At 37.4% G+C, this 21,433-nt stretch overlaps 1 protein-coding gene across 3 annotated transcripts in view; it reads right to left on the reverse strand.

Annotated features, from left to right (window-relative positions):
* The window catches only part of LOC139730523 (calcium-transporting ATPase sarcoplasmic/endoplasmic reticulum type-like), an 81,962-nt gene that overhangs the window by 35,326 nt on the left and 25,203 nt on the right, over positions 1 to 21,433 (reverse strand). For all 3 annotated transcript variants that reach the window (XM_071641375.1, XM_071641374.1, XM_071641373.1), the window contains 3 exons: positions 5,466 to 5,546; positions 2,444 to 2,529; positions 289 to 355 (listed from right to left, as the gene is read on the reverse strand). In XM_071641375.1, coding sequence (XP_071497476.1) covers positions 289 to 355; positions 2,444 to 2,529; positions 5,466 to 5,546 — 234 coding nt within the window. The remainder of the gene's footprint in view (positions 1 to 288; positions 356 to 2,443; positions 2,530 to 5,465; positions 5,547 to 21,433) is intronic.

Here is a 21,433-nt window from a genome sequence, read left to right on the forward strand (position 1 = left end):
GACAAAAGGACATACTAGGTACATACAATTGTACATAAAACAAATCCACATGAAATTCAAGAAATGGCAAAAACCCACAGCCCCCAATATTCTCTGCAGAGTCTTGAGCAGCCATACATACTGATCACTGCATCTTCTGTAAATAAGCCTATTGCTCAAGAATGAATTTCACATTATATGTACAAACTTACTGACTATGACTATTATACTGAGGAAAGCAAGATCATGCAAATAACATCCCCTGCCCAAGAAGGGTTAAACTTGGTGTAAAGTTCAGAATATACTCACCAATTTCTGTGTCAAGACCAGTGCCAATGACAATGCCAACACATTTTCCTGCTGCAATGTTTGTTCCCTGTGTAGAAACAATACAATCAACATTCCAAAAAATACAAGGAAGGTACATAGTTATTTGTTCAGAAGCCCAACAAACAGAAACACTTAAAGGGGATGGCTGGTAACTGATTAGTGTGAATCAGTAGGAATGCTGAAGGATGATTGTTCCAATCCTTGTGGGATTCATTTAAGAGCACATTATATATCTACTGTTGTGTGAAAATTATTTACTTCAGAACGGTCACATATTCAAGTAATGTGCCGATTAATGCCCCGTCACTGACCAGGCACGCTAACCTGGGAACATTAACTGCACATTACTTAAATGTGAGACCATTCTGAAGCAAATAATTTTCACACAATAGATACATAATGTACTCTTAAAGGGGATGGCTAGTAACCGATCAGTGGGAATCAGTGGGAATGCTCAGGGATGATTGTTCCGATCCTTGTGGGATTCATTTAAGAGTACATTATATATCTACTGTTGTGTGAAAATTATCTGCTTCAGAATGGTCTCATATTCAAGTAATGTGTAGATTAATGTCCCGTCACTGACCAGGGACGCTTACCTGGAAACATTAAACTGCACATTACTTGAATATGAGACCATTCTGAAGCAAATATATTTTCACACAAGAATAGATATATAATGTACTCTTAAATGAACCCCACAAGGATTGGAACAATCATCCTCCAGCATTCCCACTGATTCCCACTGATCAGTTACTAGCCATCCCCTTTAAATGAATCCCACAAGGATTGGAACAATCATCCTCCAGCATTCCCACTGATTCCCACTGATCAGTTACTAGCAATCCCCTTTCAAATACAATTGCAAGGCAACCTCTACTCAGAAGCAAGTAATTCCAAGTAACATGGGCATGATGATTAAAAATGCATCAAGTGTATCTGCCCTTGAGGAAGCCATAATGGCCAAGGCTGCACACGTTTATTTTTTCCTACTTCTGTTGTTTGGTGCATAGATTTGGCCAGGACTCACCAACCTTTGAACAGCATAGTCTTTCCATATATTCACTAAGCATTCTATTCTGTTACAGTCATGCTAAATTCCACTAACACCCACAAATCAAGGCAAAATACAATGTACTACTGAGCCTAAAATTGAAGTTTTGATTACCCTCCACATAGTTTTGGTTTTAGGATAATTACTCACTACCATTGATATGGCTAATGGTAAATTTTGAGAGTTTCAAGTGTGCATTCATTCTTTCAGGTTAAAAAAAAAAATCACATTTTCTACTGCATGACATAAAAAATATGATATGTGACAAACAATGCTAAAATGAATATGGATTTTATCCTACTCCCATACAAGGTAATTAGGTCCACATTGGAAGCAGAAATAGGTCAAACACAATATACCCACAGAATAACATGTCATCTACTCTTGAGAGAAGGGACAAAGGCCTGCAAACTCCATCACATTATTGGTCATATCCTAACCTTTCAGCAACCTTGTTTAGTACACCAGACTGCCTTCCTGATTAACATAGTGCAATAAATCCACAGCTGTATTCACAAGACACACGCCACATTTCTGCATCGACACATTACATTCTCTCAGTACTGACAATGATATGCAGTTAATCTTTGAAGGCAATAAACCATTTCTGTAATTTAACAAGTAATGTATGTTTCTTTTCCTACAGCCTAGCAAGGTAGCATATTCATTCACCTGCTCCCTCTCATAAGTTCCATAGGCAGGAATTCATTTAGTTATTGCTAGGTAGGGCAAGCCTCCAGCAAGCTTTATGTTTAAAAGGGTAACTTTTGTGAACAAAGCATGCATAAAATCTAATTACATTACAGAACCGGTCCATCACAAACAATGATACTAGTCTTAACCATGTGACATCAGAAATTGCTGTAGTCTTCTCATCCAGCTATAGCTGTACTAAAACTTGTAAAAATTCATAACTTTCGAAAGGATTGTCTGATTTTCCTCAAACTTCAATGATGTGTTCTCCTAATATGTCTGCATTCTCCCAATCAACATGGGTTTCATTCCTCTTTTACAAACATATCCTAGCAGTTATGGAATGAATCAACAAACAACAACAGCCAAGCAAAATTCATGACTTACTGAGAAGAGGACGTTCTTCTTATCCTGGTTGACAGCCCGTGGGTCTGGAATAGCCTCCACATATTTCATGACACTGACAGACTCACCTGAAGTACAGGAAAATGGAAAGGTCAAACATAGATATGTACATCATGCTAAAAACACACACACATACATATCTTTAATGACAAACACCATCCTTTCAAAAGCAATTATTTCACCCCAATTGTTTTCAACCCCTCATACTTATGCTCCGTCCTCACTTAACTGTCTATCATCCATTAATCCACCTACCCATATATCTATCTTTAATCCTTGTCTTTTACTCATTTTAAGTTGTACAGTACTCATGGAGATTGCAGACAGTGTACCTAGTTTATAAACCTTGAGATTCTATTCAATTACCAATATCAAACCCATAACCATTACACCAGCATTTATTTTTGTTGAGAACCAACAAATCAGGGGCTGTTTCCCTCTTCTCTATGCCCTATTTCATAAGTTTTTGTGACAAGCATGGTATGATCCAATGCAGAGCAAAGAGGTATGGCACACTTATCAAGATCTCATTTTATAGTCTATTCCCAAAATAACTCAGTAGTTGGTATTTTTAACAATAACACAAACAAAACATTGTCAAAAAGTCTATATCAACCAAGAGCATCACCTGAAGTAAACTTAATAGTAGGGCAGATATGTAACAAAATTTGGTCGAGATGCTCACATCCGGCGGAAAGTATGAAATTTTGCATGTAGGGGTATTTTGGGGCGCTGATTTCAAATATTGCCGGGTCAAAGAGATCTGACCACGGGGTCGACCACCATTTTGAATTCCAATATGGCCGCCATCACAAAACAAATTTAAAGATCCCTATCTTCGGTTCTGAATGACCTGTGGCACCAAAATTTGGTACACAATGAGCATTTTGACATACTGAATTTGATGACAGATTGACTTGAAGTGTCTGACAAACATCAAATGGCCGTCATTTTGAATTCCAATATGGCCGCCACGGCGAAATATTCAAAATCCCTATCTCGATTTCTAAGTGGTGAGTGATGCTGAAATTAGGTGTGAACAAGTATTTTAACATACTGAGTTGAAATATTAACTAATGTGATGTATCTGACAAACGCAATGCCTGCTATTTTGAATTCCAATGTGGCTACGAAGACAAACACCACGACTAACATTCACGGGTATGTCAAAAAGTGCAGCAAAAAGGAAAAATAATGCACCTTTCACTGACGTCACAATGTAAATACAGCAGCGTGCACTCAATCAGTTACAAACGCGCGCTCAATCAGGTAGCCTAATTTACAAACCCGAGATAGAGATTTTTAACACTCTAATATGGCAACTATGTATAAAAATTCAAATTACATGTAGCTGCCGTGCAGCTTGTCAGACATATCAAGTAAGTCTGTTATTGAAGTCATCATATTACCATGCTTTTATGTATCAAATTCCAATGGCTTATGTCATTCAGAACTGAAGATAGGGATCACTGACGGCGGCCATATTGGAATTCAAAATGGCGGCCGACCCCGTGGCCAGATCTCTTGGATCCGGCAATTTTTGAAATCAGCGCCCCAAAATACCCCTGTATGCAAAATTTCATACTTTCCGCCGGATGTGAGCATCTTTTTCACATAGTATCTGCCCCACTATAAAAGTATGACCAAACTGAAATGACTGAATACTTCATTCATCAATGCTCACCACGTTCTCAAGACTGTAACCTGTGATGATTTTTATTAAAAGACATTCCACAAATGCCACAAAATATCTGATAGCAATGCAAAGGAAACTACTACCCTCTGAAAGAGATATAAATAGTTCTTTTTGTTTTTATTCCACTCATATGATACTACATGCAGATGGAGTACATCGTTTTATCAGGTGCAAATAATTTGCTGACAAGGCATGCTATTGTTTCTATCCCAAGAACTTCCTGATCAAGAAATGTACACTGTACAATGCAAATACATTGATAACCAATCATGCAATGCAGTGACAGATATGAATAGAGGATCCTACCACACAACATTCCCAATATACCCTTACTGCGAATGAATTAGTGTTAGTTTAATATATGCAACAACAAAAAAAGAAGAAAATAATAATAACACCGGCACAAACTGTTTGTGGCAATGGACATTTTATGAATTCAAACCCCAAAGAGTGATCAGTTTGAGACATCTTTAGATGTGCTTCCAAGAAAATAAGTAACTTACTCTTTTGCTATAATCAGAACAGCAAAACATTTAACTACATTAGCAACGTGTACTACCTGAAGAAGCAAAGTAATGACGATAAACTGGTTTAACAACAGGATAGCCAAAGCATCATTCAACATCAAAACACACTACAGAACCGAACACCATTTGGGTGAAATGAGGTAAACATGTCATGAGCTGCGAACATGCTCTTTGGTTTTGATCCAATTTCAATTGCAAAAACCATACACACATTGTAAATTGTGTGAATACGAACAGATTAGCAGATTAATCCATTGATACAGGAATGGCCATGAAAACATGATCCAATCATAATAGCAGAGCATATAAGGGCTTTTTACACTTGTGTTTCTTAACCCCGGACTTTCTCTGACCCAGGACTATCGTTGGTCCCATACCAATTTTTTCAGCTTTTTACACTCGCCAATTAGTAAGAAAATAATGCACGCACACGTGACTCATTTCAGCACTTCCAATTGGCTACATTCTTGAACCCATTTTATAATAGATTATAACATTTATGATAGACGATGAATGATGGCCAACACACAAGGAATGACACTGGACTGATGACAGACAGAAATAAAATCAATGAACACATTTAGGACACCTGTGTCCTGCCGCCATATACAGAGAGTGAGTAAACAGTGTACATGAATTCTGTGATGCACTGTTGTTGTTGATTTTTTGTTCGTCTGTTTTTTGTTCTTAGCTTTTTTTTTTTTTGCTCCACTACTATCATTCACCACAGACCATATTGCAAAGCCATTATCTGTTGCTCAAGAACAAAGTGATAACTTACCTGTCAGGAGAGCCTGGTCTACCCTGAGCGTGGTTGATTTGATGCTTGTAATGCGAACATCTGCTGGGATCTTGTCACCAACTGTACAAAGACAAAAAAAAAAGAGAAAGAGAAAAAAATTAATTTTGAAGAATTATTTCCAAGACTTGTAAATATCAATACTGACAAATGAATATACTTTTCACACAATGCCTCTGTCATCAAATCAATCTTTATCTTTAGTGAAGCACAACAAGGACATCAGATATACCTACATGCAGTACATTGTAATTAAATATGCTGCTCCTTACCAACCACACATGCATATTTGGATTACAGTTTTCCCATCTTCACAACTGTCTATTCATAACATCAGTTAATAATAGAACACAACAGGGCTGTCTGTGGGATGAATAGAAGCTGTGACTGGGCAGTAGCTGCCTGGCTACGGTCAGTGCACATACATTACTCTTATCAATGTTTGTATTCTGTCTGTCTGGACTGATAATATCAACACAGACTTTGTGAAAAGGCTAACACTACAGTGTTAAATCACATCACTGAATGGTCACTCTGTTATAGCTTCTGCATTGATATTGTGAAGTCATTAACAGGTACAGAAATGAATGATGTACAAATGGCAGTTGAATGTTTACAATTTCAGAGCCAGGATAACAAAGTGGTAAAAGTGAATATTACAGCACAGAATGTATGTGAATATGACATAAAAATACACAAACCTCTATCATAAACTATGCTATCAATTCCCCCCCCCCCCCCCCCATTTCACCACTTGGGCTTCCTATTACGATAAGAATGCACGACAAGACAAAGATAGAGTTTATTCAAATAGCACATTCATAACAAAATGTCAAAAGATCCATGACAAAGCCCAAATACGTGATAATACCTTTATACATGTGCCAGACTCATTTGCAACTCTTCTAAATTTTCACAAGTAAGTCCATTACTTATGAAGTGCAATGGCTCCCAGTACATCAGAGAATTAAGTTTAAGCTACTACACAAAGTTATTCATGGTTTGGCCCCCACTTATCTCAGTGAACTTCTCATCATAAAAACAACCCAGTTTTACAGACTTCGTAGCTCAAATGACATCATGCTCCTCAGTCATCCACGCTGCAAGAGGAAAATTACCTCAGGAGACCGTGCTTTTGTTAGTGCTGCACCAAGACTCTGGAATAATCTCCCTCCCTCAATCAGACATGTACATCGTCAATCGACAGTTTAAAAAATCTTCTTAAAACACATCTATTTCAGGAAAGTTTCCCATAGTCACAGTTTAGTACATCTCTGCATGGTTCCCAGATATTAGATATCCTCTATGAATTATGATTATGTAACTATTAGTCCTTTAATTTATTTATATTGTATGATCTTGACTGTGTTACCTTCTTATAAATCTATTTGTTGTTTTTCCTTTGATTATGATATATATCATATTGTTATCTGCAGTTGGGTATATATGCTTAATAGAAACTGTGCAATATAAATTCTTTATTATTATCATTATTATTATTATTATTATACATAAAGTGCAGCTTCGCTTAAACTGAAGAATAATCTTGTGTAATCAATCTGTACGAACTACTTTAGATAAAGAAAGCAACGACTAATTCTAGATATATAAAACACAATCTAAAAGCACAGGCAGAACAATAAACTGATATCTCAGATTTTCTTGTTTTTGTTTTTATGGTTTTCTATCAAAACAGAGGTAATTCAAACTCATTTCTGCATGGTGATGCTCAATCTTACTTGACATCTTTATCCGAGCATACTGCCTTAAACTTGCAATATACAGTAAGATGCAACAGAGCATCAGAGGATTAGTGTCTTGCATTAGAGAAAGGATGCACTAAATGAAGCACCCTGTGTTGATAACCATTATCTCATGCTCATATTGGCGATCTTGGCATTCTTCCCGTAATGTGATCCAGCTGCAGAATGCTCTACACACACACACACACACACACACACACACACACACACACACACACACCACACACACACACACTATCTTCCTGTATCTCTCTCTCTCTCTCTCTCTCTCTCTCTCTCTCTCTCTAGTATATACACTTGTGTACTTCTGTTCATCCGTGTATGTCTGTACACTTTTGAGAGCACAGAAAACATTCCCCACATTCTGGCTCAACAAAGCCTTGGTACTTGAAAGTCTTGCAAAGTTTCGAAGTACCATATTCACTTGTGGTTTCATCATGATTTGAGTAGATTTAAGGCAAGAAGTGACACTTAGGTATTGAGATCCCATTACCTTAGGAATGTCACCTGCAAAGTTTGGTGAAAATCAGTCAAGAGGTTTTCAAGGAGAAGCTGAAAATGTAAGACGTAGCTTGCTTGATGCACAACAAACGCCATACACCAGACAATGAATGATCATACAATAGCTTACTCAAGCCTTGGGCTCAGGTGAGCTAAAAACTTACCAGGTACTTCCCTTCATCCAAAATTAATGTATCATCCATGAACTGATTTGCTATGATTATTGCATACTTTACTGACAAGTTCACAAAGAGTTGATATTTCATGCCTTTGTGCCAAATCACCAGCTCATTTGTAAGTTGCCCTGCATGCTCTTCAGAAGACAGTGTTTCAGTAAGCAGCCATTCACCTGAGTTGTGTGACCACTTCAGTCAAGACATCAAAATACTAAAATATCCCATTCTTTCTGTACGTCAGTTTTGACAGTTATCCATGGCAAGTGCTTATAATGCAAATCAAATGCAGTTCAATGTCATAAATCCAATGATGTCTCCATACAGATATCTCTTACAAGATATATCACATGATGAGACAGACACTCTCAATTAAATTTGACAAAATATCCATCCCACAGTTCATCAAACTGAACGTACCACAGAAAGACTGATGTAGTAATTTGATTTAGTTACTATAATGTTAATTCCCTGTAGATTGTGTCATCAGAGGTAAAATCGTCAAGTGAAAATGCATAGATTGATCACAAAATTACAATCTCCATGGCATTATCCTTTGTCAACCCAATTTTAGAACATAAGCTAAGCTTTTAAACAACTTATAAAAGCCAAATAGGGTCTGATTTTTCCCTTCCATTCTCAGTCTCACATGTTAAATATACAAATGCACACACCCCAGCACTTATAGCTCCACGACATACTCCTACCACTAAAACTCACTAAACACCACTTGGTCCTGCCATTACCCTGGGAACCGCCACGTACACCTTGGTAACACAATGGAATAAGCCCGGTGATGACATCATTGCTGCCATGGCAACAACTTCCACCACTGGTTCTGGTGGTGGTGAATTACAATAGCAAACTATTCTAAGCTTGTTTTTCTTTTCCTGTCCTTCTCTACCGACCTTATCTCGCTCTCTCTCTCTCACAAAGCCTTTTATACGTCACACTCTGTTCAGGTCCTGCTTCCTTGTTTATTCTGATAGACACATATGTGTATTTTGTGATATCGAGTTCAGTAATGTTGGGAAAATCATTCTCCATTACATTTTCAATCTGCTAGAATATAAGTATATGTTTAATGTTGTTACTACTAATAGTCAGACTATCATTTCAACTACCACGCATTAAAAGCACACTGAAAATAAAGTTGCTTCAGCACCACATATTAGCAGATAATATGACGTGTCTGACTTGATATGTGATGGGAGTTCCACAAACATGATGGGAACGAATGACAAGATGCCATTAAATGCTTCTTCTTTACCACTAGTTTACAGGTACTTTGCTTCGCTTTGTTTACCATAGCTGCCTGTGTACATGTAGGTGCACTAATCCACTTCATGCACAGTTCTCTTGAAAAAATAAAAACAAGCTCCCCTGTATTTGTCTTTTATACAACTGCATTTAAAAGGTTTTGTGGTACTGTAAAAGCTGTTATTGTCGCAAGGGTTTGATTATCGTGAACTTCGCGAATCAGCGTTGGGCCGGGAATCTAACAACACGCAAAAAATATTGCTAACAGGCAGGCATTAGTGCACTTACGATAGTCTTCGTGTCAATTTAACACGAAAACAGCATCTTGCGAAAATGTTTAATTGATAACAACTTTTACAGTATATGATTGTAGCTGATTTAAATCTGAACAAGAAGCTATACAATAAAAAGCTAAGTGCCTAAATGAACAGGTCCATTACACAGATATTCCCATTATTAACTTCAAGCTTGTATTTTGGCTGCTTTATTTGTTATCCCTGTAGGCTTTCATATCATACAGGTCTGTCAACAAACAATGTGCAATTGTAGTGTACACACACCAACACTGCAAGGACTTAAAATTTCTTATTATCTTATTCATGAGCATCATGAAAGGTCGGACATATTCATGGGTTCTTGAGTTTACACTGCACAACTGTGTACTTGTATATGTTGTCATCCAATTCACCAAAAAAAAGACAAAATTTGATTAGGCATTTCCATATACATGAAAACTGATGCACTGTCTGATTTGCCTTAATATTTGAACATGAATTTAACCAACAAGAAATTATTGGAGAGGGCGCAGGCTTTTTCTCCTACAATGTCTGTCAAATTTTGTCAGAAACAATGACTACAAGTAGCCAAGTATCACCAGGCGCAGGGCCAGGGTTGCAATCAGCCTTGGGGTGCAGGCAACTGCACAGCATCAACTGTAGTGAACTGCATTACTATGGCACTGAAGTACTCCCCAAGCAATTCATTCAAATGTACAGGCCCTACAGACAGCTGCTAATACACACATACACACATGTGCACGCTCATGAATACAGTACAAACACATTTTGTAGGCAACCTAACTGTAGCAATATTTATTGGCTCACAGAGCTGCATGATATAACTGGCTCAAAATGTGCACACAAATTTGCAAAAATATTTTCACATTTTAGAATTCGCACTAGCCAAAAGCAGCATGAAATTCGCAAAAACAGATGTACCATGACTATTTTTGCATTTACAGTAATCTTTTCAATACTCCAAATACTATAGCCAATAAAAGGATCTGTTACAATACCATCTAGCCACCACATTCCTAGGGTACTAAGTATGTACAAATTGCAAGCTTTATGCTGACTGGTAGAAAACAAATATGGAAAACGAGTGGATGTGGAAGGGAACTTGGTGGTAGATATACTGTATAAGCTGTGATTTTCGTGTAACAGATAATTTCGCCAGATGCTGTTTTCGCGAATGGACACTGAGGCTATCCAAAGTGTACTTAAGTATTAACCTAGTGCATGGTGACATTCACGTGTGTTAAATCTGTAGTCTAACAGGGATTTACAAAATTCGCAAAAATCAAATCCTCACAAAAACAACAGCTTATCAGTAGTCCATGCCAAATGTTATTTGTATTGTATATGCAGGCTCTACTGCATGTTTCAAGATTAAACACAATGTGAATTGTATGAAGCACAAGCAAAATTCCTCCGTCATTATTTGGTTGTCCTCCAAGTAAACTTTCTGGAATGCAGAATACTGACATCAAAGTCACTGCCTCAAATTCAAAATCAACCACGAATTTCTTTACTTTAATCATTTCATTACATCATCCATATGTCGATGTTATGACAATAATTTTGTCATCTAAACGAAACTTGATTAAAACAATAACAAGGCAATTCCTCTAAAATTTGTACACATACTCTGTACTTGTAAAGCAGTAATAATATGACATACAGTATGAAAAGCAAAACCAAATTCAATCATGTATGCATAAATTTTTATATCTTCTGACAGACATTGAATTTATGTCTTGGTGTACTGATTATACATACTGTATTACTTTGGTTAACTTAATGAGCTTGTGACATTATCAGAAAAAAATCTCTGCTTTGTCTTTCATATGAAATTTAGATAGATCATGGTTGTGCTTTACTACAGACTAGTAGGAAATGTTCTGGTAATTGCTAAGGTACCCCTCATACAAATGGAGAAATTCAAGTAGATTATGAAGCAATACCCATTACGCTGCATTATTCAATAAGTGAAAAGAAAGCTGTACTGGAAAATCGTTTGACTGCTGACGACAATATTGACTCTAGATCACTGTACTTATAGATTTAGTAGGTCTATGCTGTACTGGACACCAAAGGTCACACACTCCAATGAACACTTAGACCACACACCCACTCAAACTGTGTAGCTTTTGCATTTACACATTCAGTTGTATCACTCTCTGCAGTGTATCAAATGTACAGATCAGAAATGTGGCAGACCCAGCCAAGATGTACCACTGTCAGCAACTATGAATGCAATTAACAGTCTTTCAATTGCATCTCTTGCGCTTTCACAAGCTCCGTTTCCAAGGCAACAGTTTGTACACAAATATTCCTCCGATGAGGTAGCGTGTATAGGCTCAGGGGAATGCTGGAGAGCAGGAATCTGTGCCAAGCTCCAGCAATATAACAGCATATCAGATACACCATTCAGTTACAATCCCTCTCCCTTTCTATATTCACCTTTCACATTTCTCATAGAGCAAATAGCATATGTACAACAATAAAACATGGATATTTTGCTTGTGAGGAAAGTGCAGTTGAAGACTTGATTGAAATTGTCATTACCTTCTAAATATGTAAATGATAAATGATAAGATATTTTCCATAATCAAAGACATTATAAAAAAAATGTGATACATTTTAAATGTCTAGGACATTTCTCCTATATCCAGTGATATCAAAATTATGACTATACAGTAAAGGTCAATGAATGCATGCTGCACAAAAAGCAAGCATGTAGGCCTATTGTAATACCCTTTTGTATCAATAAAATCAACAAAAACTGATCTGGGAGAGCCAATTAAATCATTGATGAAACTGAAATAATTTTGAGTGACAGATAAAAAGCTTGTGTCAAAATTCTTGCCAAGAAAAACAAAAACAAAAACAAAATATAACAAAATAAAACAAAACAAAAAATTATAAGTCATGGCTGTAACGATTATGGATGGGAGAACAGTATATCTAATTCTCAAATCAACCTGCCAAATAATAAAAAAGAAAGTAATTGATGATCACTGGCAATGTTAATCTTGGCAGTGAAAAATGAACAAGTGGTGTGTAAATTCATCAGCTATAAGCCAGTTTGTAATAATAGCTCACATGCACATTGGTACAAATGACCTTTCTTCTTTTTCTCGGTTGGTTAGGCACATCACTTGTTTTAAAAGTGACATAATGCATAAACTTGCCCAACGTAACAATTCATGTTCAAACAAAACTTGCATAGACCAAGTGACCAGAATGGTCTGTCAATAAATGACACTTGGGTAAGCATCCTTTTCATTGTTTTGCATTGAATGCACTGGCAAACTTTTTCCGTTAATCTTGCCAAATATCAGGCCTCCTATCAGGTGGATGTGCTGGCAAGCACCATTCATAAGGACAACATGAATAACCATTGCGGCACAGATGATTATCTCAGTGAATTTACAAACCCTCATGCCTGTTGGTAGAAATTGCCTTTTTTTTTCCTTTTTTTTTTTTTTTTTTTTTTTTTTTTTTGCTCATGCGCACACTGGAACTATGAACTGGCTCATTACTTCATCAATATTTTAAATAATCAGTACTGTGAATTGATACATGGTGGCAAGACTCATACACTTGTCATCAACCATCAGCAACAGCTAGCCACTAAAACAATACAGTGAACAAACAAAACAAAAACAAATGAACTGATAAATGGACAAATTATTAATTACAGTTGTATGTTGACATTCAACCCCCATCCCTTGGTATGGTTTATATTTCAGATTTCATGACAGTTTGAGTACAATGTCATTGACATTCTTTTTGCACCTCATTTCCAAAATATGGAAACCCGTCCACTACCTCATTACTTACGATCATCGCTATTATGATTTGTCACTTGGCTAGGAAAGATTTACGCTTTAAAATACTATTCATTGACCTTTTAATCTTGATGGTGCCCTCCGCCCCCCCCCCCCCAAAAAAAAAAAAAAAATTATATTACAAAAATGATAATAATAACCTGAGAATAATGCAGAAGTGCCTATGCATCTAACATTTAGGTCAGATAACTACCTAATATATCCAAAGAAACATATTTTATCCTTATCCCTTCACTGTAACTTTGTAGAACACAAGATCACTTGAACTTCATATTGGGCTTCATCACAAGCATGATATATATCATCATCACTACCTCCACCCATTACTTTAGCCCATATGGCAGCCCTGTCCCCTTCCTTGCATCAAAATAATGAAGTAGTCTATGCACAGCATTTAGATGAGCTTTGTCAAGTATCACCTTCAAATTTTCTGTAAAAACTAAATCACTGGCAAAGAACAGGGGGGTGTTTCATCAATGTTTGTCAGCGCTGACAATTTCAGCAAAATCCTTGGTTTTGATTGGATAAGATGCTCTGGTCACTGACTGTTACTATGGTGATTGTCAGCGATGACAACTTTTTGCGCTGACAAACGTTGATGAAACATCCCCCCTGGACGTGATAGTCATGTAGCATCAGCCAGTGTCTATCTTGATATGCTGTCATTCATATAGTAAATGCATGCAGGCATTGTCACTGTATCTACTTCCTTATATAGTTGTGCCTACCCACCAGCTAGCAAGTATGTCAATTCTAATGTGACAAGAGCCCCCTCTACCTCTTTCCCTCTCTCTCTCTCTCTCTCTCTCTCTCTGCACAGGACATGCTAGGATTTGCTTCCATCTCCCTGTCATAGCTCTTAATACCCCATTTACTCTGTTTTCATGACAAGAGTAGGCCTAAACTAATATGATATCTACTGGAATCACTGCAACTCAGATAGATGAACCATAAGGAAGGAGAGAGAGAGAAAGAAAGGAGAATAGCAGAAAGATAAGAAGGTTGACATGGTATGTATAAGATGATTCAAAATTGGACATTAGATAAACGGACAAAAATGCTCACAAACACACATGCACACATATACAGTAAAATATTGCAAATTGGGACTCCACTTGAATTTTGAAAGTTTGGTAGGGCAAGTCTTATGGGCGGACACATTAAGTGAGAACATTGTTCGTATCTGTGGTTCTTCTTTTCCCCTTACCACTGAAAAGCCCCATAGAGTTTATCACCCCCAAGCAGACTCTCTCAGGGCATTCAGACGCAAAAAAAAAATTATACTAGAACGGTATAGCTATACCAAAACGGTATAGCTATATGATGAATTTACACGTCTGAACGCTAACGAAACAATGTATAACGAAGCGACGTATAGCGAAACGACGGTCAGAGCATCGTTTCGAACTAGAACTCGATAACGAATCAGCATTCCGAGTTCGTCTGAACGTATGGCGACCATAGAACGGTATAACTGGGCGGGGCTTAATGGGAGCGTACATGAAAGGTGACCACTGACCTACACGTTGGCGTAGGTCAGTGAAGGTGACCCCACAGCTGTCACTCATGACTATAACAGCATGCGCAGTGGGAAACTGCACATCTATACGACGTTTCCCAGAACGGTCGAAATTAGTGTCTGAACGGTCTGTCGGCTATACGATGATTCTTTATACGTCGTTTCGTTATCGAGTTTTTGGTATAAAATGGCATGCGTCTGAATAGGGGGTCTGTCCCCAGACCAGACCACAAATGGTCATTGGTTACGGTCACTATAGAATACAGTTATTGTTCTTAAAGTAGTTTATTGTAAGGTGATGAACGATGCCTAGTTTTTGTAAGAAATTAAGCGTCAGTCTTGAGGAATAACTCCTCTGAAGTTGACTGGAGAGAAAGTCAGTTTCTGTATCAGCACTGGTATGTGACAGTCATGCAGTCTTGACTCGAGCTCGAATAAAATACTGGATTGAGACATGAGCCATCGCTCTTAAATAATCCCACAAGGATTGGAACAATCATCCCTCAGCATTCCCACTGATTCCCACTGATTGGTTACTAGCCATCCCCTTTAAGCTGTGCTAGCTGTGCAATGAATGGGACAAAAAACAGGATGTAAATCACCAATGACAACAATAAAGGGATTATCAGATAAGCTGAAATTGAACATGCTTTAAACACATTTTGTCCATGATTAATACCAACTTTCAGAGCAGTAGCATTATCTTTTCTAAAGTAGAAAGTGAAGACTGTGTACAGGGTTTTTAAGAAATGAAAAGGACTCTAAGACACACCTAATCACCCTATTCTACAAAAAGAAAGTGCTCAAGAAAAACTGCTAAAAACACGATTTCCTGTTCATTTTATGACCCCATACTTTAGCATAATGTAGAAGAAGATTTGCAAGATTGGCTAGGTTGGCAAATTTCACCTATATTCAGTCCTCACACAAAATCAGTGCATGCGATTTTTTGTTGGTTTTGTGATGCACGGTCACATATTCTTTATAGGTGTATGAAGTCATCGAGATGCCATTTCGTCACGTTATTTATCATATATCCATCACCAAGTGTCATTTATTTAATCAATTTTAGAAGGTACACAGCATACATCAGGTCAAGAATCAGTCCCATCTTGCACAGCAGCCTGTATGCATATGTGCTTGTCAAGATTTAATATGCTCAAAATAACTTCTACGTTTCAGACAATGAGCACTTTGAAAATGTCCACATGTGTGCATCCGTCCACAACGTTTCTGCATATGTGCAACACTGTACACAACATGGAAATGCCAGGGTTTTTTGTTGTTTTTTGCTTGATTTGGATTTCTGATACAAATAGTAGCAATATAAATTGATTTCCAATCATCCCAGACCAGTAAGTACATCACAGTTAAAAATCTGCATGTGCTCCTATGTGCAAATACAGTGAAAAACATGCCTTTGTTTACTCCGCCAGTGCTCCTGAGAATGCCCTGAGACTCCCTTTTTATTGCATATTCCAAACGCAAATAAGATGCAGATATGATGTCATGCATCATTATGGCTAACTGTCATTTGATTTTGTTTTGTTTTTTTAATCAGAATTTAACAGACAGTATGGCATGTATCATGAACTTACAATGCTCTTGGATCTGTGTCTCTCATTTTTGTTCCATTCTCTCTGAGTCTGAGACTGGGCAATATTGTAGTCAAGGCAAGTTTTTACAATGCTGCATTTATCCTTCAAGGAGATGCCAACATCATGATGAAATCTTCAGTTGAATTTGAACTACAAATACATTTAGGTAATTCTTAGCTCTTTGTCTGTGGGGAAAGTGTTTTGATCCAGTGATGAAACATCTGCCTTACAACACTAATGGTGTTGCAAGTGGTCTTGCCTAACTATACCTATAGATCATTATATACACCAAATTTCAAATAAATTGCTTAATGCAACTTGACTGCAGTGCGAGCTTTTGAGGAACACATTTTTGTGGACATGGTTGAAAGGTCACCGTAAGTTCCACATCCAAAACACCATTTGGAGGTCAATTTTTATACACACAACTGTTTTGTTTCTTAATTCTGGAAAATTGTGATCGAAAACACCGCCAAACCATCATCTGAATCACAATTGGAATCATGATCAAAATTACCCTCCGCCAATTCAGTTTGCATGTTCATACACACGGCCAAAATGCATCATTTGAATCATGATTCTAGTGATGTATCATTAAATTCGTGTTTCCAATTATGCACATCTGGTACATGTGAAAATAGTCCGAATAAAAACTCCAGGAAAATGTTTTTTTTTTCCTCTTTTTGCCCATACAAATGTATAATCATTGTACACTGGTAATCATCCTGTATTCTCCAGTCCATGAGATCACTTGCTACCTCAAATAGTGTATAGAATGTGACTTCTATAACCTCTGTATCTGAGAAAGAATGCAGAAGCACATAAAGGGCAAGTATCATTACTCCAGATCTACACCTAAGATTTACTTGTCTGGTAATTGCCATATCAGCAAGGAGATGGGCTTACAAAGACCTAGACAGCTGTGTCTGTAAGGCTCACTGACCCCTGATATTTCGTATCTGGTCTTTTCGCTCAGTCCTGATTGTCATGAAGGGCATGCGTATGCACAAATCATCTGTCAGGTAGTAACACAACAGCATCTTCTCCCCCCCCCCCCCCCCCAAAAAAAAAAAAAAAAACTGACAATGATTGAATACAAGTACTGATAAAAAAATTAGGTACGATAGCCAAAATATCTGCTGCAAAATGACATGGGAGAACACTTTGCTGTGGTGAAGGGTTTACACTAAAGCAAAGCAACAAACAGCTAAAATCCTGAATTGTTGTCTGCAAGCTAGGCTGTTATGACATACGGCTGATGTGCATGCATTCCCCATGCATCTACTAAATGAGAATACACAGTTGACTTCTTGGCATTTCCAGGTAGTATACCAAGTTGTTATGTCACTAAAAGTCACTGAGTACGTGCTATAAAAGCAAAACCAGTTAAAAGTCAATGATATTGATTTTATTATGAATTTGTTCAGGTTATATTATGCTCTCAGCATTCAATTTCAAAGCTTTTCTTTTAAATAAAATCAACTTAAAAATGGCATTACAAGTCCACCTTTACCTCTAATTTTCACTACATTTAAGCAGCATGCTGAGTATTACTAGCACTTCTCTTCACTCCACAATACATAATCTCCTTCCGGGTTCTGTTTCTTGATGCTTCAGATTCAATCAATTGCAAATATTCTAAATAATTCTAAATAATATTCACTTTTTCTGTTCCTGGTTAACATATATGTGACTTGACTTTGTCATCCAGCACTGGCAGTAAAACCATCAACAAAGATATTATCAATACAAATTTCTACAGAATTTATTTAGTATAAAGATGGAAAAACTTATTCATCTCAAGAAGAGAATACACTTGTCCACAGAGGGTGATATACTTCAGAGACTGAACAAATTCATTCACACGTGAATCACATTGAAGACAGCAATCATGAATGGATTTGATATGTGGCAAGTATTTGGTATTCATGGACCATGCACCAGTCTTTGTCCTTCACTATACCTATCTGCATGTTGCTTTGCATTGTACCCTGTCCATTCAAACAGTGATCAAATGGCTGTTGAAGAGACAGTTATGGAGGGGGTGTCTTGAAAGCAATGTTTTAATTGTACTTCATGTACACTTAACTCATCTTATGAGAAAGAAAGAAAGCAGGGCAGGAGGCTGAAAGTCATTTGGATGTCAGCTCTAATTCCCACACTATCACATCTTTGTCTACTGCTGATAATCCAACAATGATGAAAACAGACACTCTTTCATCAAATATACACCCCCACAAATCGGTGTAGAACTAATTTGTTGACAACATATATGTTATGACGCAAAAAAGATTTCTCCTGAGTATACTTCATGTCCAGCAAACCAAGAATTAGTACTGTTGTACCGAATATAAAACATCAAGTGCAAATTAATTCATATTCAAATGACATATAAAATGAACTGTAATGAAAAATGTCAGTTAAATATGACCATTATACCTACAAACTCAACAGAATTCCACAAAATCATATGCTATAATGATACTTCTGATCAATTAACCCTTTTATCTCAGTAACCACAAAAAAATTTGTGTGCATTTTAATGTCGCATATTTTGTGAGAGCCAAGATTTGTGAGAGCCAAGATTTGCGATATCACATGCAAACGAAAGTTCTTGTCTACATTATAGTATGCAGTGAAAGCCAGTGGCAATTCGCGAAAATTTCAAGCCTCAAATATTTCTGGTTTTAAAAGTATTGTAAGATGTTGCAAGGGACTGACAGACAAAATATTTGACTGCAAGCTCAGTTCCTTGAAACATGCCATGCTTTGCATAGCTATGTGAATGAATAAGTGTAAGTTGACTCTTGGGATTTGTGCTGTCACTAGGAAGAGCGAAGGATCTGTCATCTACCGCTGAAATGATATGCATGGGACTGAACAGAGACATCTATTCCATGCCGTAAGACAGCTTTATGTATTCTAAACATGTTTTCCTCGGTAGAGATTTTATGCATATTTCATGTCTCAAATTTTCTAATCCACATTATCATAAACAAGAAATTCACTGAAATTAGCCTTTTGCCAACGATACATAATGCAAGGATTCCCACTTTGACAGTACCAGAAATTCACGTCTAAAAAGAGAATTAAATTAGTTTCATATCATACATTATTCCCTTCTAACAACAAACACAAATTTCTGATGCCAGGTGGATTTGCATTAAGAGAATCAACATACTTTTCACCATTTTTCCTGCACTCTCCATTACAAAATCAGCATAGCCTCCTCACATCTTACACACCAGCAGTATTTCTCAATGATTATCATACCTAAATTTTTTTTGGTTTTTTTTCGCAACTATTACTTCTCATACTATCAAAACCTTATCCATCATGCTCATATGAATGCTAGAATATTATGTAATACAGTCTCTAGCAAACTTTCCCATATGATGACATAAATGGTATCCCAGGGTACCAAATGAAAATCCGCTATTTTGTTGAATTTTTTTTTTTTTTTTTAAAGGTTGTACACTGGGTTGCCAAAAAGTGGAAATTATTTTGGTGCTGGAGCTAGCGGCGCTAGCCACTACACTGCAGTGCACTGAAGCACACGCTATTGCTCGCACAGCGTGCCATGCATGCATTGTATAACATGCAGTAGCATGGGAGTGACTATGTACACGCACACACAATGCATGCATTTCTCTGCGGCTGTCCTCGAGTGGACGTGAGGTGGCGCTACACAACGCGGTACCCGGGGTAACGCGTGATGCATCATATTTAGAGGCATTTTCAGTCACTGCATTATCCATCATTCACAACAAATCTGTAAAATATACAGAAGATGACATACATACTACTTGGTTGGATGACATGACTGTGACTGTGTGAGGTCACAGGCAGGCTGAAAGGATCATGTGTCTGTTCAAACAAATTTTTATAAACACTAGATGTCTTAAAGCATTGAAACAGTTTCTGTTGTGCTCTATTGGTGTACACATACATGTAAGTCAACATTCTGCATACTTGTAGCAGGTTATGAAGAATACATAGGGCCCAAGTAATAAGCCTTTCAGTGGAAGCCATTCACACATACAGGCATGATTCAAGAGATGGGGGGGGGGGGGGGATCGATACCATAGATTTTCTATTAAGTTATGTAGTATTCCATTTTGTGTATGTACCATATTCAAATGCCCATTTTTTCGCCGAGGCTGTCTGCGACTTGTCTATCCTCCATCTCAAAATCACATACACAGAGACTGCATAGCTGGGATGGTACCCATATACACGCAGAGCTGCGAGTGAAGACTGGGCAGCCAGCCTAAGGAGATACAGATGACGACATACATTGTACCTGGTTGGATGACATGGCCGGGAGTCTGTGAGGTCACAGGCAGGCTGAACGGATCATATTCCTTTCTCATCCATCTTAGATTCTTCGTCTTCCCTTCCCCCATGCCCAAAAGCCAGCAGCCTTTCCCTTCCTTCTCTCAAAGAAAAATGTAGTTTCTCACTGACAGAGAGTTTTGAAGTGCACTTTAACTCACAAATATGTTATCTGTTATATACAGCATAGCTTGCCATTTGATCTTCATCTTCCATGACTGTGATTATCATACAGTATTGTCAGGCAGATCTGATAATCTGTGTTAAGTGATCGTATTATGTTTCATCTAAACATGCATTAATCCGCTTCCTCCTAAGTATAATTTACAAAGAAATTGAAATTAAAATCCTCTGAAGCACTGACAATTGGTGTATCACAATACATGTGTGTACAATAAGAACTCTGTCTTGCAGCCTACCCTATTAATTTGTGACTTACTCAAGAGTACGAACTGACAGTCATATAAATCTCAGATATTATGCTGTTCAAGGGCAAGTATACTCGCACCCTCTCAAAGCTAATGCATTCTGGGTCATCAGACATATCCAACACAGAATACCTGTATCACACATAGTCTATCAACATGTGACATTAGAAGGCAAAGACATCGCTCCTTCAATGGCAACATCTCACTGCAAGATGTGTGACTTCTTACAACCTTCCTTCAT

This window comes from Diadema antillarum, unplaced genomic scaffold (genome assembly GCF_040938485.1).
Source record: "Diadema antillarum isolate AM-2024a unplaced genomic scaffold, OU_Dant_1.0 seq00000320_RagTag, whole genome shotgun sequence".
NCBI classification, from domain to species: domain Eukaryota; kingdom Metazoa; phylum Echinodermata; class Echinoidea; order Diadematoida; family Diadematidae; genus Diadema; species Diadema antillarum.